Source organism: Poecilia mexicana, unplaced genomic scaffold, assembly GCF_051168715.1.
Source record: "Poecilia mexicana isolate PSO_F unplaced genomic scaffold, ASM5116871v1 scaffold_13, whole genome shotgun sequence".
NCBI classification, from domain to species: domain Eukaryota; kingdom Metazoa; phylum Chordata; class Actinopteri; order Cyprinodontiformes; family Poeciliidae; genus Poecilia; species Poecilia mexicana.
Genome location: NW_028263382.1, coordinates 11020109 through 11035108, shown reverse-complemented (window position 1 = coordinate 11035108; position 15000 = coordinate 11020109). Strand labels below are relative to the sequence as shown.

The following is a 15000-nucleotide window of genomic DNA, read 5'->3' as shown; positions in this document are numbered from 1 at the left end:
TTAGCCTTTGAGCTTTTCAGCACTGTATCGCATTACAAGAGGATTAGAGGGACTGAAAAAAAAAAAAAGAATCTGACTTGAATCTAAGAATTCTGACTTTTTTTCTCAGAAATCGGTCTTAGTTCTCCGAATTCTGACTTTAAACTCAGAAAACTGCATCTTTGGAGTCCCCCTCAGCAAAATAATAAAAACAATAAAAAATTCACTTGAACCCAACTTGTTCCTCCAAAAAGTTAGTTCTCTCATTTTTTGCAAGTCGTCTTTGCAAAATGGCTCAGTCTTAGTCAGACAGGATGTAAAGTATCTGTGAGCATGAGTTTTCAAGTCTTTCTACAGACACTCCTTTGGATTTGTTGTTGACTTTGACTGGGCCATTCTCAGTCACGAATAAGCTTTAGGGGGTTTTCACACCTGATACTGTGATAGACATGGTTCAAGTGGGGATCAAAATAGCAACATTTGTTACTATTTCATCTGGTGCATTTAATTTTAACACTGCACTGTGTCAATCAAGCCAAACTGTTTGAAAAAACTGCTGTCTCCCTCACCTGTGGTGGCACTGTACCAAAAACCTCAAGAAAACATGAGTGCAAGTTCCTTCTTTACAAAATTTAAACAAAAATGGGGTGGCGTCAAATTTTAGCAGTTTGTAGGATTTCTCTTTTTCTTTGGCAAATGGCCATTTAGTTGTATTTTCCCAGAATGCCCTGTGCAATAGTCCCCTTCCTGCTTTTGGAGCGGTGTCCGATCTGCTTGGTATTCACATACGCATTGAACCGAACCAAAACCTAAGTTTCTAGGTGGAAAAGAGTTCTGACTGGAAACCTCTGCACTGTAGCCCTCTGTGTATTTTTAAGATACACAGTTGTCCTGCTGAAAGTCAACTCAGTTTTTTATAATCATAATATCATCTGCTCGTTACAATGATGTCACTGTCATGTTTCATGTTAGGATGGTAATCTACTGTTTCCTCCACAAAGCATTTTTTGCATGTGTTCCTTTTTTATCTTCTCTGAACATGGAAGTGGTGTGAATACTTATGCAAGGTGCTACATTTATGTCTTTGTATCATTCAGGAGCATACTGTGAGCAGCAGAAACAAGACAAAGAAAAGTGTCAGATTAATTTAAAGCACCCCAGGGTGAGTCTGTCAGTTTATTCTGTGTCATAAGCTCACAGGAGCAACATCGATGTCTTTTCTAGAACCTATCACCGGCACCTTTCTCCACCTGCTTCATCTTTTCCTTTTGAAGATGTAAATTTCAAACCTCTCACTGCACAGGAAGCGGGCTCTTTAGAAAACAGCTCAAGGTATGCAGCACCAGTGCAGTGATGTCATGCGCAGAGGAAGCAACGGGGAGTGTGATGCCAGATTCAGTGGCTTCTTCCTCTTCCAGTTTCCTTCATTTTTCAACATCCTTCATCTGAACTCTGCTGAGAGCAGGAAGTGAATCACTCCTGATGCTTATCCATGTAAATTCTCACATTCATTTTTTTTTAGTTCACATTTGACAATTTTCCAAATAATAGTGTGCGGAAATTAGCTAAATATTATATATTAGAGTAGGGATATGGCACTGATATGAACAATATGGCTGTTCACCTGTATTACATAATATAAATATTTCCTGACCCTTTTGACATTGTGAAAAAATAAACAATTGACATTGCTTCTTTGCTTCAGTGAAACATCCCACAATCCTGTTCTGCATCTCTACAAATAACACGTGACCAAGCCCCAGTTATACTTATAAGGCCATTGTGTGGCACATAGCAACACATGCACATATTTTAGCATGGCATTGATGATATGTTAAAAATAGACATCGGCCATTACCAATGTTAATGGCGATAGATCCTGCATCTCTACATCAAAGTCTAAAATCAGACCATGCTTCTGAAATGAATTTGTGCTAATCTGTATTTAATAAGGACAGTAACTCTCTTTTGTCCAATCATGTGTAATGGGCAGCACTTTGTCTTCCCAATAGCAGACTCAGGACTTTGAGTCAAGGATTTAATACTGTGCCCTATGCCTGTCATAATAAGCAATTAATTGCATCATATAATAGAACGAGCCTGATAATTGCCATTCTGATGATTAATATTTTCTTTAATTTAGGTTGTTGGTTGTAAATGGTTCTTATTTTCATTTTATTTATTGTTTTTAGTTGTAGGTTTTTTCTTCCAGTTCCAGTTTTTACTATTGTTTACAAAATTAAAGTTTATTGGTCTTTGAGAGAGAGAAATTACATTATTATGCCATTATGCATATATTACTTGACAAAGTTTGTTATCGTGCAGGCCTATTAGACACCTACGGGGTATCCCTAGGTTTCCCAGTCTAAACATGGGTTACAAGATTATAAATATCTTCATAACATAGAAACCTCAGGATGATCGGTCAGACCAATAGACCCAAGCCACCACATCAGCATCTAGCAATAGTCCACACACAGAGTATCTTTATGAAGGTAGGGCAGGCTGCAGCCCAGTCCAGTGGCCGTGCTGATCAGAGGCAAAAAATATCCCCACTCCACAGACACAGCTCTGTCCATTTTACAGACTCACATTGTGTGGCACATAGCAACACATGCACATATTTTAGCATGGCAAGCTTAGCCAGCACAACTCAGTCCCTGTCTATACACATGAGCTGCATGCTGCTCCAGTCTGAGTCAGATAATCAACAAGCACGAGAGCGAACCCAACATGTGAACACAGAGCTCACATTGCTGCCGAGACACTACTTATAAGAAATTTGTCACTAACAACACTCATATAAAAAATATAATGAATGCGAATAAAGCATTTGGAGTCATTCGATGCCAATTAGTCATGTTGCAAACAGTGGTGTATTTAGAACATTTAATATTAAATCAGTGTGACTTCATTTAAAAAAAAAAAAAAAAAAAAAAAAAAAAAAACTTCAATGAAAATTACTGAACAGTCTACATCCATCAAGTATATACACACAGATGAAGTTGTCCCTGGCAAAAAAAACTAATTACATATTTTACACAGAACAAGGTAATCTCAGTCCAGAGCCCTGCTTTGGTTTGTCCACTTAGGGCTACTGTAGGAACATGATTTTACAGCATATTAACATTATTACCTGTCCACTACAGCTACATTACATTAATATGCAACATTTTTTTAACATTTTCAAGCGAAAGTAGGTAACTTAAAACTGCCATCATCGGTGGTCCTGCTAACTAGGTGCTAAGACCCTCCTCCTGGATTTGATTGGTTGTTTCAGACTGAGCTGCGTATTTCTGCAGATGGCAGCTGGACCACAGGGAAGAGGCAGAAGAGTTTGATTTCTTTCGCAGATTATCGTGGTCGTGACCACAGGGAGGCTTTTCTTCACCAGGGAGAGTAAATCACCTCAAAGTTGATCAGAAGGTGGCTGAAGCTTAAAACAGGCTAATCCTGAGTGGAAGCCTACAAGAGGCTGGAGAAGACATGAGACTAGAGCAGATGTTGATCTTCCAAAAGGACAATAACTCAAAACATAAAGCTAGAAATTGCAGAGCTAAATACAAATAAGATAAAATGATGCAAATAAAAACATGTATCATTTTCCTTCTACTTTGCAATTATGTGCTATTTTGAGCTAGACTAACTTATAAAATGTCAATAAGATAAAAAAGTGGTTTTTTAGTTTTGATGTGACAAAATGTTAACTTTGTTTTTTTGTTTCCAATGTGATCACAGCGATACCTCCTCAGCCAAGTTTTCTTTTGAATATTTTTCCAAACTGTCAGAAACCCAGAACAACAGGAGAGGATTTATTTCTTTGTTTTGGGTTCCTAATGGGGTCAAGTCTTTAGTGAAGAATAGTTTGTGGGATGTACAGTAATCCCTGATCCATTGTAACCTCTCAGTGAAAAGGCCTACCTGGACCAGGCACCACTCTTTCCTTTTTCCTCTTGTTTTGCCCGGTCAGACTGGAGTTTTGATTAGGAAGTTGTGGCTCATGAACCCACTGTTTTCTCCAGCTGGTCCCTTGGCTCTGCACCTAGCAGGGTCTCATTTTGTGGTGTTTTGCAAGTAAACCAGAGTCATCGGCGGGATCAGTATCAGGACCGGCCAGCTCTTCCTGTGTGGACACAATGCAGCAGGAAGTTTGCTAATAGCCAATCTGCGCCTTATACGGGACGGCAGCGGTCACACCGACGATAGATCCCTGAGTGCCAGAGGCCTTGTGGATCCTCATCATTTGCAAAATCTGCTTTCAAGCCTTCTGCAGAGACTCTGAGAATAATCACTTCTCATCCTTATCAGTCGGTGTCCTCTGCGGCTTCCAAACTTAGCTGAATGTGTGTAGGTTTGAGGAGAAAGAGAGTTTGGTTGCTCTGAGATTGCTTACTGAGGGTTGTGAGAAGGCGATCCTGCCAAGAGTGCAGTTGGTAAATACATTTGCAGACAGATTTGCTTCTGCATGACTTGTGTTTTCTGTCTTTCCATCTGCTCTTTACGATGGTCATATATCTCACCATCTGGTAATGGCTGTTGTAAAGAAGTACTTTCCTGGAAGTCATTGACTACTATTCAGACTAATAGAATTGTAAAGTGAATTTGAGGGGCTGCACATTGGCAGCTCAATGCATAGCCTGCTCTCTTATCTTTGGAGATATACACCGCTGGTCAGAAAATTTAATTCATTTATCACTGAGATGAGCGTCATTTTGCATTTTGGGTTTTTAACAATACAGTTCTTTCTCCAGCATTTTGCTCTCTCCACCGGTAACACTGTTGCTTGCAGTACCAGTGAACAGTTTAATGTTAAAGGAAGACTACCTCCAGATTAACTTCACGTCACCGAACAGCAGGATGAGTCGATCTTAAACACGGTTGCAGGTTCCATCATGAAAAGGACTCGGAACAAACATTAAAACTGGTTGGGTGGGATAAAACAGGGTGACCTTAAGCTTCTGGGATAACCCCAACCTCAACTCTACTGACAGTTTATGTACTTTGCTTAAAAGCTGAGTACGTGCTCAGACAGCAACCATTTCGAAGGAAGACCGCTACTTCTAATAACCCAGGTATGCATAAACTTGCTAACACATTGTTAATCTCATGTAAGCAGTGGTACATGTATATATTTGAGCCTGTTTGTATATTTTTTTAACCTATTTAGATTTGAGAAACAAATAGCAATCTCAAACTGTCAACCAGTTTATTTTTATTCATCGCAGTTTTTTATTATTATCCATCTACATCCATAAAAAGAATAACCAAAATAAAATAAAATCCCCAAAATAAATATGATATTAATGCCTGTGAGACATAAACTGCTGATTGGAACTTTAAGTCAACAAAAGTGAGAAAGATACCCTTTTGAAGCACGAGTGTGCAATCAGGTGCAGCAAGTAGTGATCTTTAACTAAGGAGCCTGAAGGAGCAATTGGAAATGATAAGGGATGGAGGAGAAATCAGAAACAGCCTATTTTGGTTACCTATGTCCTAGGGTCAGTTTCCATTTTTGTTCCAAAAGCTTTCTTTCTGAAAGAAATTGTGGCAAAACAGTTTCCTTTTTATAGCTTTGCTAACAGTGACACATTTATACTCAGCTCACCAGACAAACCTGAGGCGCTCTGCTTTGCTGCTCGCTGCTATGCAACATTAATGACAACAATCATTTCCATTTTTCAGACTGGATTTTTTCTGTTTTTAATCTGAGGATGTAAATAATAGAAAAAAATAAGACCCGGGGCTGTGCATTTCCTGTGTTTGGCCTTTCATTTCCACTGCCTTTTTATAATCATCGCCATATTGACTTTGGTAAACAGGTCAGTGATTTCAGTGATTACCACTGGACAGTTCAATATTGGTGCTGATGATAACCTATTAAACTGCAAACACATGAAGTCATTGCCGTCTGTTCAGATTGCTTTGTAAGTGTGGTAATGTTATGGTGTTGCAGAAAGAAATAAATTGGATTTGCATTTAACTTGTTTACTTTGTAGAATGTCCTTTGGTGACTTTTAGTTCAGTTAAAAACATGAACTGAACAAATGCATGATGTCTTTGTATTTATTTATTGTTTATGTGAATTACTTTAGATTTAATTAAGTTTTAGGTTAATGAAGACCTAATGTGACTGTTTATGTTTTTTCTACTACATCCTTCATGTTCTAACATTCAGCCTCATCAAGGAAAACATCAATACTAAAGTAAAGATATTTCCTAATTTATTAAATATTAAACGTTTAATACATTTTAAAGCTTCAAATAAAATTTTCAAACTTTAAAACTTTTTAAAATTTTGTTTTTCTTGTCTTTATTAAGAAAGAACATGGTCACTTTACATACCTGATAGATAGCTTAAGACACCAAAGAAGTGGACTCTTGGGTAGTACAATATAATACATATAGATAATTATCACAAGTGTTACATTTATGGTTTGCAGGCCAATGTAAACCATGAATTGCACTGGCATCGTCAGCCTGTTGTGAAGATGGTAGTACAAGATATGCAAAAGATCATAGAAAGAGATGAATCATTGTGAAGACAAAGAGTGAATTACAACTGATCCAGTCATTGCATTGTAAAAAAATATATCAGTCACTTGAAATTAGAAATGCACCAATCAGAAATTGTTGCAAGGCATCTCCCCTTGTGTTTTTGTAAAGCTTTCTTCTGCCCGTCCAATTTTAGGTTGTAGCAAAATGCAGCATCAGCCAAAGTTGTTTTTTGCTTTTTTCAACAAAAAGCAAAAAAATTGCTTTCATTTTATATTTAAAGTAAAATTGTGAAGATGTTCTTCAGTGCCTGTTTTATGTTATTATATAGCTTGTGGTGCTTTGATGGCCTAATGGAAGCATAGAAGTATAGAAAATCTTAACCTACTTCTGGTAACCTGCTGGTATCACTATGAATGACCTGAGAAGACCCACATCAACAGACTGAGAGCCCTTAGCAAATACAACATATTTTAGCTAATAAGTAGCATCCAAAACAAGACAAGTTCTGCATGCTAAAAGTTATACGTTTCATTCAAGTTTGCTCTCTCTGTGTATATTCCATTGAGAAAGTACACCCTTACCCTTACTCTTAAATTTCCAAAATCAGATATGCAGAGGTTAAAACCTCAAAAGGGTATGACTGAAATATCTCCATATATTTTTCAGCCTTCCTCTTTTTTTCTTGAAAGTTTTGTTCTTTTACTGTGGCTGGCCAGCTGAAACACAGACATGTCTCAACTTTGCAATTTTCCTGAATTCGTATTTGAATACCTTGCTGACACTGAAAATAACCAACTTTAAGTATTCTTTAGTCAGTAACGGCATCCACACAAGAAGAGTGTGGACATTAGTGCAACCCTTAAGTACCGAGCAGTGATCGGGTTCAAACAAGGTGAAAGCATTTGAACTAGACAAAACATTTTAGACAGAATGGTATGAAAAGCACAGTAGCAAAGATCAACATGAAAAACTAAAATTGCAACGAACAGCGACTTACAAAATCTGCTATCTGGGTGAAGCCCAGCACATAGAACGTGATAGCGACGGCTACTACTTGAGTCATGTCACAGCCCATCTATTTCAGCACCAATTCCATCAACATTTGTTTGATTAATTCAAATATTACCAAACCAAATACAATTAGATTCTGAAATCAAATTATAAAGTTTAGTTGGATCCTGCTTAAATCATTATAGTTAGATTTGTACCAAGGAAGAAATTATCCCAAGAAAACCAACAGATTGCTTTGAATCTTTATTTTGTTGAACTGCCTTCTCCTGGGAAAGCACAAGGTAGATATGAGTGACTCATTTTTAGCAGAAAGAAACTTCCTTCAGAACCAGGCTCAAGATGAGCTGCACTGGGCCACATGTAAACATTGACGCATGTGAGTTTCCAGAAAAGGTGACTTTAGATTTGACCAGATGCTACCGTTTTGTGCATGGTAGAATTTGTTCCTTTCCGCTCCATATTGTGGACTGTATATATGATCAGAACGGGCAGAAAGCTGCAGCTCGACTCATCTTTTGATGACGTTGTGATCTTTGTGGGACGTACTTTGCCGTCACTTGCTGTCTTACCCTCTCACCTGCAGCAGCGTGAGCAACCGCATGCTGTTGTTAGGAGGGCAGACATGCTGAGCCAGTGTTAAACTAATGACAAGTTTGCATGTCTTCTGTCTCAACCGCACAGCTCCAAATGAACCAGACTCAGCACTAACCTCCAGACATGACCAGGTTGAAGCTTTAGGGTTACTTACTAAGGTGGTTGGAAATGGCCTATATGTCAGCTTTCATAGTCTCAGACATTACAAAAAAAACAAAAAATGTAGTTCCCATGCAAACGTACACCTACTGTTGAGGCTTAGACACTTGCAGCGAAAGAGGAAAGAAATTCTGCTCAGGACAGCACCGTTTCTCTAATGACTTCAGTGGAACTAGTGCAGGGAAACCACAGTTTTCACTTTCATCTCTTCCATATCTCTGGGTAAATGTGTGCAGAGCTGCATCTGCTGCTGTGTGACATTGTACCTGCTCGCACGCTTTCAGTCAGTGAGGAAGGGAGCACCGCTGCTCGTACCCATAACTGTATGGGCTTTGCAGCTGAGGTTTCATATGTGGCTTCAAGTGATTCAAAGCAGCGCTGCATGTAGGTGGTGTTGTGCTTTCCTCCGGGGATTTTTTTCATTAGACAAGTTGACATTTGAGCAGCCCTGAAAGTGTCAGCACCCAGGTCACTGTGCCAACAACTTTCTCTGGTGCATTGCAGTCAGTTTTCTTTGAGTACATGGCTTGAGTCTGTAAGAGAAGGTGAGGATAAAGACAGAAGAAAGGGAATAAGTGGAGTTTTATCATCTTCTTAGGTTACAGCCTCAACGTTAATATATTTTATTGGAACATTGCATGAAAGAGCAACAGAATTCAACAGGTGATGTGGAAGGAAGACGAAGAACGGTTTTCAAAATAACTTCCAAAGAAAATCTTTGCACTTGTTGCAGTCCTCAGCAAGGACGGGAAAACTGGTCAGAGTTAATGGGAAGATAGATGTAGCTACATACGAAACAATCCTGGAAGGAATACGTCCAATGAGAATCTGTTATATGAAAATGTGTATAAACTGACTGAACTGGAGCAGTTTCATGAAGAAAAATGTTCATAAGTGGAAGAACTATCTTGGTCAAATGTGTAAAATTAACAATTCCTTCAGTTGATAAGAAAATGCAGTTAGAAATTCTAAATATAATGCTAACTAAATAAGAAATCCCGATGCTGCTCAAAGCCAAACCATAGAAAAGAGGAGGAGAACTTGAAGTGAAAATTCGGGACACTATGTAAAGGGAAAGAGACCCAAAAAGATCACGAGAACACGAGAAAATAGGCAATGGAAAGGTCAGAAAAAATGGGAGATGGCAAGAAGAAAAAAGGAGAAATGCAAATCCAGAGCGATGTACCAAACAGAGAGTTCTTTCAGTAGCGCTGCCAGTTGGGCAGTTTAAAGTTCGCACAGTGTGTTCTTTAAGGATCCAGGCCTTGGACACACACAGCTTACTCTGTCTCCATTTCTTCAGCAGCCTTCACCACCCAGACGACCCCTTACTACTTACTACATGTTGAGTCACGATGCATCCACTCATGTAATTCACTTTCAGCCCCGCCTTGGCATAGTGAACATTACTTTCTTTTAATGCATGTGCTCTGACAACAGGCCTTAGTGCCTGTTGCTAAACATAAACTCCTCTGGCTGACAGAACGGGGATTGAATTGAACTTGCGGTGTCCACTTGGCTCGCGGCCTTTGCGGCTTCACATTCCATGCCTTCTTCACTACTTACCGACCGCCATGTTTCCTGAGGCAGGAAGTCAGCTCTGTTTCCTGTCACAGTCCTCTTTCATGTGGTCACTTCCTTTTGTTTTGCCAGTACTGTTGTGTTGACTCAGAGAACAGGAGGTGGTGCTCCTCACGGTGGGCTCGAGAACAACAGCGAGAGGTTTTCTCTCTCCGTATCTGCGGCTGCATAAGTGAGCTCTCATGAAGATAGTAATGTCAGCTTACAGCCCCTTATTATGGCTGCATATCTTAGTGCAAAATGACTTTTGGGTGTGCTTACTGGAACTTTAGCCTTCTCCGTCAATTTTTTTCAGAAACTCTTCCTAATTTGTTTTATTTTTGTGCATCATTATCATGTATTTTTTTTCCAAGATGTCCCCCAGCTACAGTAATCAAAGTTCAACTATGTGAAATTGTGGGTTTTGTAACCTTGCTCAGGAATGTTGATTGTGATGACTGCCTGGCTGGGAATCCTGCATTTACTGTTTCCTAAAAGATACTAGCACGTTGGCGGAGATTACAATTGAACTTTGCACACAGTGATTAGCTGGAATGCTTAGATTCCTGTGTACTGCAGCCAGAGATAAATCTTTGTCACAAAGCATCTCTGGTTCCAAAAGCAACACACTTTATTTCCTGTACCAGTGTTGAAACTGGTACAGTACCCCTTAAAATTAATACTTTGTGATGTTGCAAACATAAATTTATTGAATTTCATTGGGATTTCATGCAAATAGGCTAACACATTTTCTTTTGAAGTAAAAATCTGAAAAGTGTTTTGACGGTCATCGTCCTAGAATCCCTAAATTCAGTAAACATATTGCTTTTGGGCCACATTTATTACAAATGGCAAATTTTTAATGTGGCACAAAGGCACAACTAGAGCCTCCCAAGAAGTGCTTGTCCACTTAAACTGACAAATTGGGGAAGAAAAGATTTAATCAGGGAAGCAACCAAGAAGCCCTCTGGAGGGGCTACGGAGATTTGCAGCTCATGTTCCAAATGGCTAGTCTGCTACAAGTCACGTGGAAAGAAGAAAAGATTGAACTTTTTGCTCTACAAAACATGCAAAGGGCTGTATGCTGTAGAAAACAAATGCTGGAAAGCACCCTGAAATCACCGTCCCCATGGTAAAAATATTGATGTAGCTGAAAAATACTGTGGGGATGTTTCCCAGGGAACAGGGAAACTGGGCAGAGTTGAAATACAAGGTAATCCTTAACTGAAACCTGTTAGAGGCAGAATCAGAACCAAACATGGAGAAGCAACGTTCAGATTTATGCACTATAAATCTGGAAGAAGCTACCAGAAACTGCAACGCAACTGAAACACTGAGTTATTTTAAATAAAGCTAAAAACTTGTTTAGAATTGCCTTTGATTCATAACTGGAAGATCGTATATGATGATGATTATTCTTGATGAATTTGACACGACAAAGCTTATTTACTTGTTTCATAATTATGTTTTTATCGTTTTGCGCACTTTGAACTGCCTCGTTGATGAAATGTGCTGCACAAATAAACGTGAAACTTGAACGGGACGGAATAATAAAAAGTTTGAGCGGCATGGATATTTTGGAAAACACTGTAGCCGGAGGGACTTTGATTCATATACGTGGGTAACTGTGTGTGTTCATGTTTATCCCCAGTTGCGTGTGTTTTTTAAACCGCCATCACTGGCTGAGGCAGACTGTGCTTCAGAATCAAAGACTTAACAGAGTCGCTGTTTGTCGTAGTGCCATTCCACTAAAACACACACACACACACACACAGTGGGGCAGACGACGAGCGTTTTCCACTGGCCACACCAGACACCCTGGGCCACACTCCCCACACAGCACACCAAGTTCTGTTAGAGTTTTGGTATTTCCCATCAGAGCACTTTTACGTCCCCTCGCATCTGCTCACTCTTTTGCTCCATTCCTTCTGGACTAAATGTTCTAGATCATCACACCCCGCCTTTTAACTTGTGTCACAAGCCATAATAGATTTCTTCAGTGCTGCGACTTTTTTTCTTCTCTCTCCATCCTGTCATCAGGATGATGGAAGGGCCGTAACAGGACATCCCGGCGTCTGCCCACACATTGCAGGCATTCCTTATTCCAGCACAGCTGAATAAAGCAGCACACTTAGCAGTCATGGGAGACGGAGACTCATGACTAGACTTTTCTCTCTTTGCCTTTTGTCATAACTACTGATGTGCAGCAGCAGGAAGAGGAGAAATGGGAGAGAAGCATTGGCGAAGCTAATCAGGGAAGGGCTGTCACATAGCCCAGATCATGAAAACTAGCCCAAGACAATCGGCTGAAGCAGTCAAGTCATTTAATTCAGGAATAATTACATTCAGTGTCCATGGCGGACCGAATGGGCCTTCGGAGGCTTTGAGAAGGGAAAGAAAGTGAGTAATACAAGTGCATAGAGTGACACAAGTTGATAATAATGTTGCAGTACCTCACTTAAAAAAATTGCCATGAATCTGCACCTTAAAATAGAAACATTTCTTCAGCTCCTGTAATTTGGGGTTCTTAAACAGTTTGAAAGAGGTGTTATTAGGATGCATTATGTAAAACGTATGACATAAAAACAACTTCTTTTTCTTATATCTTGCAAGTTTCCCCATTTCCAAGGAGCTTAGAGTCAAATGGCTCGACGACTATTTAACCCCTGAAGAACTGACAGAATCTTTCATTTTGCACATTTGTTTTTATGTTAAATTAACTTGGTGTTCTCTTGAGGGTTTTTTTTTCTTTTAAGTTATTATTTTCTGATGAAAACATGATATATTACATTGGAAGAAAATAAAACGTACAGAAATGTGGGGTTTATGAATTTTTTAATACCTGCCCTTTTTTTTCAAACGGTACTTTTAATCTGACAAACAAGCCCCATTGGATTGCATATCATAATTTACTGAATATGACATTACATACAGGAATAGCCATAAGAGATCAACTTTTTGGTGCAAGGTATTATAATCTGTTGACCAAACGCCAGATCTTGTAAGGATATGCCTGTAGTTGGTACGATACTATCATAATTCTGATAAAATTTAAATTGAAGTGTGTAGTCAAAACAGCCATGCTTAGATTTTGGGGGAAGCCTGAGAACATCCCAGCTGTGAAGTCCAGGTGTGTCATCATCATGGTGTGTGAGTGTTGAGCTACAGCAGTGACTGGTGAACGTAACAAAATAGACAGCATCATGATGAAAGAAACTACTGCGGAAATACTGAAACAGCATCTCTGAAAGCACAAACGGGTCTTCCAAATAGACAATGACTGCAATAAAACTGAATAATTTGTTACAAAGTGGCTTAAGGACACCAGAGTCAATGCTTTTGGAGGAGCCATCACAAAGCTCTGATTTCACTCCTATAGAAAACAGAGCTGAAGAAATGTGTGCAAGAATGGCACCCTACAAACCTGACAAAACTGCTCCAGCAGTTCTGTCAAGATTAATGGAGCAATATTATTGTGTGATCAGAATATTCATCTATTAAGTGAACGCATAGGCAGTGACACTAATTTGTGGCACGGGACTTATTTTGTAGTTCAGGAGAAGAAGTGATGGCTGAGATGAGTAGAAACAGAGGTGAAGGCAGCACAGAGGGTACAGACTACAAACCAGATGTGAAGCGGTGACTCACGGCGGGCAAAAGGCTTGATGACGTTGGCTGCTATGCACGCTAAGCTCTGCGTGCGAGTATGTGTGTGCTTGCGTGTGTGTGTGTGTGTGTCAGTGTGCGTGCCGGGACTTCCAGCCTTTCCTCCAAAACAACAAGCTTTACGCAGGCACTGTAATGTCTGGGCAAGGCTCATTACTTCACGTTTAAATACGTACAGAAAATGATGCGAAGGCAGAGCTGAAACTATTTTCTGAGGTTAAACGGTCACTTTAGTAGCACTTTGAGTCAGTGTGGAGTTTAAAATCAAACAAACAGGTGAAGTCCTGAGTGTTTTGTGACTTGGGCGTCAGAGTGCAGTGGAAGAGAAAGAGTGTCTCGCTTTCTGCGGTTTGCTCAGCAGACATTTACCCAATATTCTCGCTCTTTTGTTTGCCCTGTTTTTATAACGCTTCACTAGCTTCCTGCTCAAAAATTAGTTTTTCCACTGGTGGTGTCACTAAGCAACGTCAGAGCTTAGCATTACTGTGTCTGTAAGGAGGAAAGATTAGTCGGTTTCCTCCCTTTGAATTCGTGCTGGTTTAGACAAGACACAGAGTCAGGTGGAATGTGACTGCTGGGTTTTTTTTTTTTTTTTTGACAATAGCCTTCTCTGTTTTCCTATGAGCCCACATTAGTTCAGGATGTGTTGCTCGTGGAGTAAACCCACTGACATCTATTGAGTGTGTGCACGTGTGTTTTCTTTGGAAAGCAAACAGCATGGGGTCGTTGAGTGACCTTAAAAACCTCTCTTCTCTCCTCATAAGTCAATTGTCAAGGCAAGCATGTTTTCAAGGGCCGCCACCTGTACGCACGGATTTACACTTCTGTGATAAAGCACATCTGAGGTGTTTTGGGAAAAGGGCAAATGTCCCTGTTTGTCTGCTTCTCATCCATTTCTCTCCCTCTTCCTCCCTCTCCTGCAGAACTCCATTAGACACAACCTGTCCCTGCACAGCCGCTTCGTCCGCGTCCAGAATGAGGGGACGGGGAAGAGCTCGTGGTGGATGTTGAACCCAGAAGGCGGGAAAAGTGGAAAATCCCCACGACGCAGGGCTGCCTCCATGGACAACAACAGCAAGTTCTCCAAGAGCAGGGGAAGAGCAGCAAAGAAAAAGGTGCGTTAGTCAAGGACTTTTCCATGTGTAAAACAATTGCTTACATAAGTTCTGACAATGTTTCAATGAATTAAAGTGCGTCATCGAAATAAGTGTTAGAAATTGGATCTGGTGTAGCCAAAAGTAGCCTGTAAGAATATATTTGAAGCCACATGTACCATTTTGGACAAGGCCTCGGCCCAATAAACCTGGTCCTACCTGTTACAAAAACAAATAGTTGCTTTGTGTGTCAAAAAAATCATTTGCCAAACTTGTTTTCTTTTTTAGATACATCTAAAACCGAGTTACATCCAAAAATCTGTCAGTTTTCAATTGGTGAGCTCTGGTCACTGAGTGGTTCATCAAAAATGATTATCACTGATTCATTCAGTGCGTCAGTGATAAGAATGTTGAGAGATCGAATTTGATGTTTAAACATTTT

The 15000-nt window shown here is 39.8% G+C and overlaps 1 protein-coding gene across 1 annotated transcript in view; it reads left to right on the top strand.

Moving 5' to 3' along the window:
- Positions 1–15000, top strand: part of foxo1a (forkhead box O1 a) — a 34768-nt gene that overhangs the window by 12910 nt on the left and 6858 nt on the right. The window contains exon 2 of the mRNA XM_014981258.2: positions 14388–14579. Coding sequence (XP_014836744.2) covers positions 14388–14579 — 192 coding nt within the window. The remainder of the gene's footprint in view (positions 1–14387; positions 14580–15000) is intronic.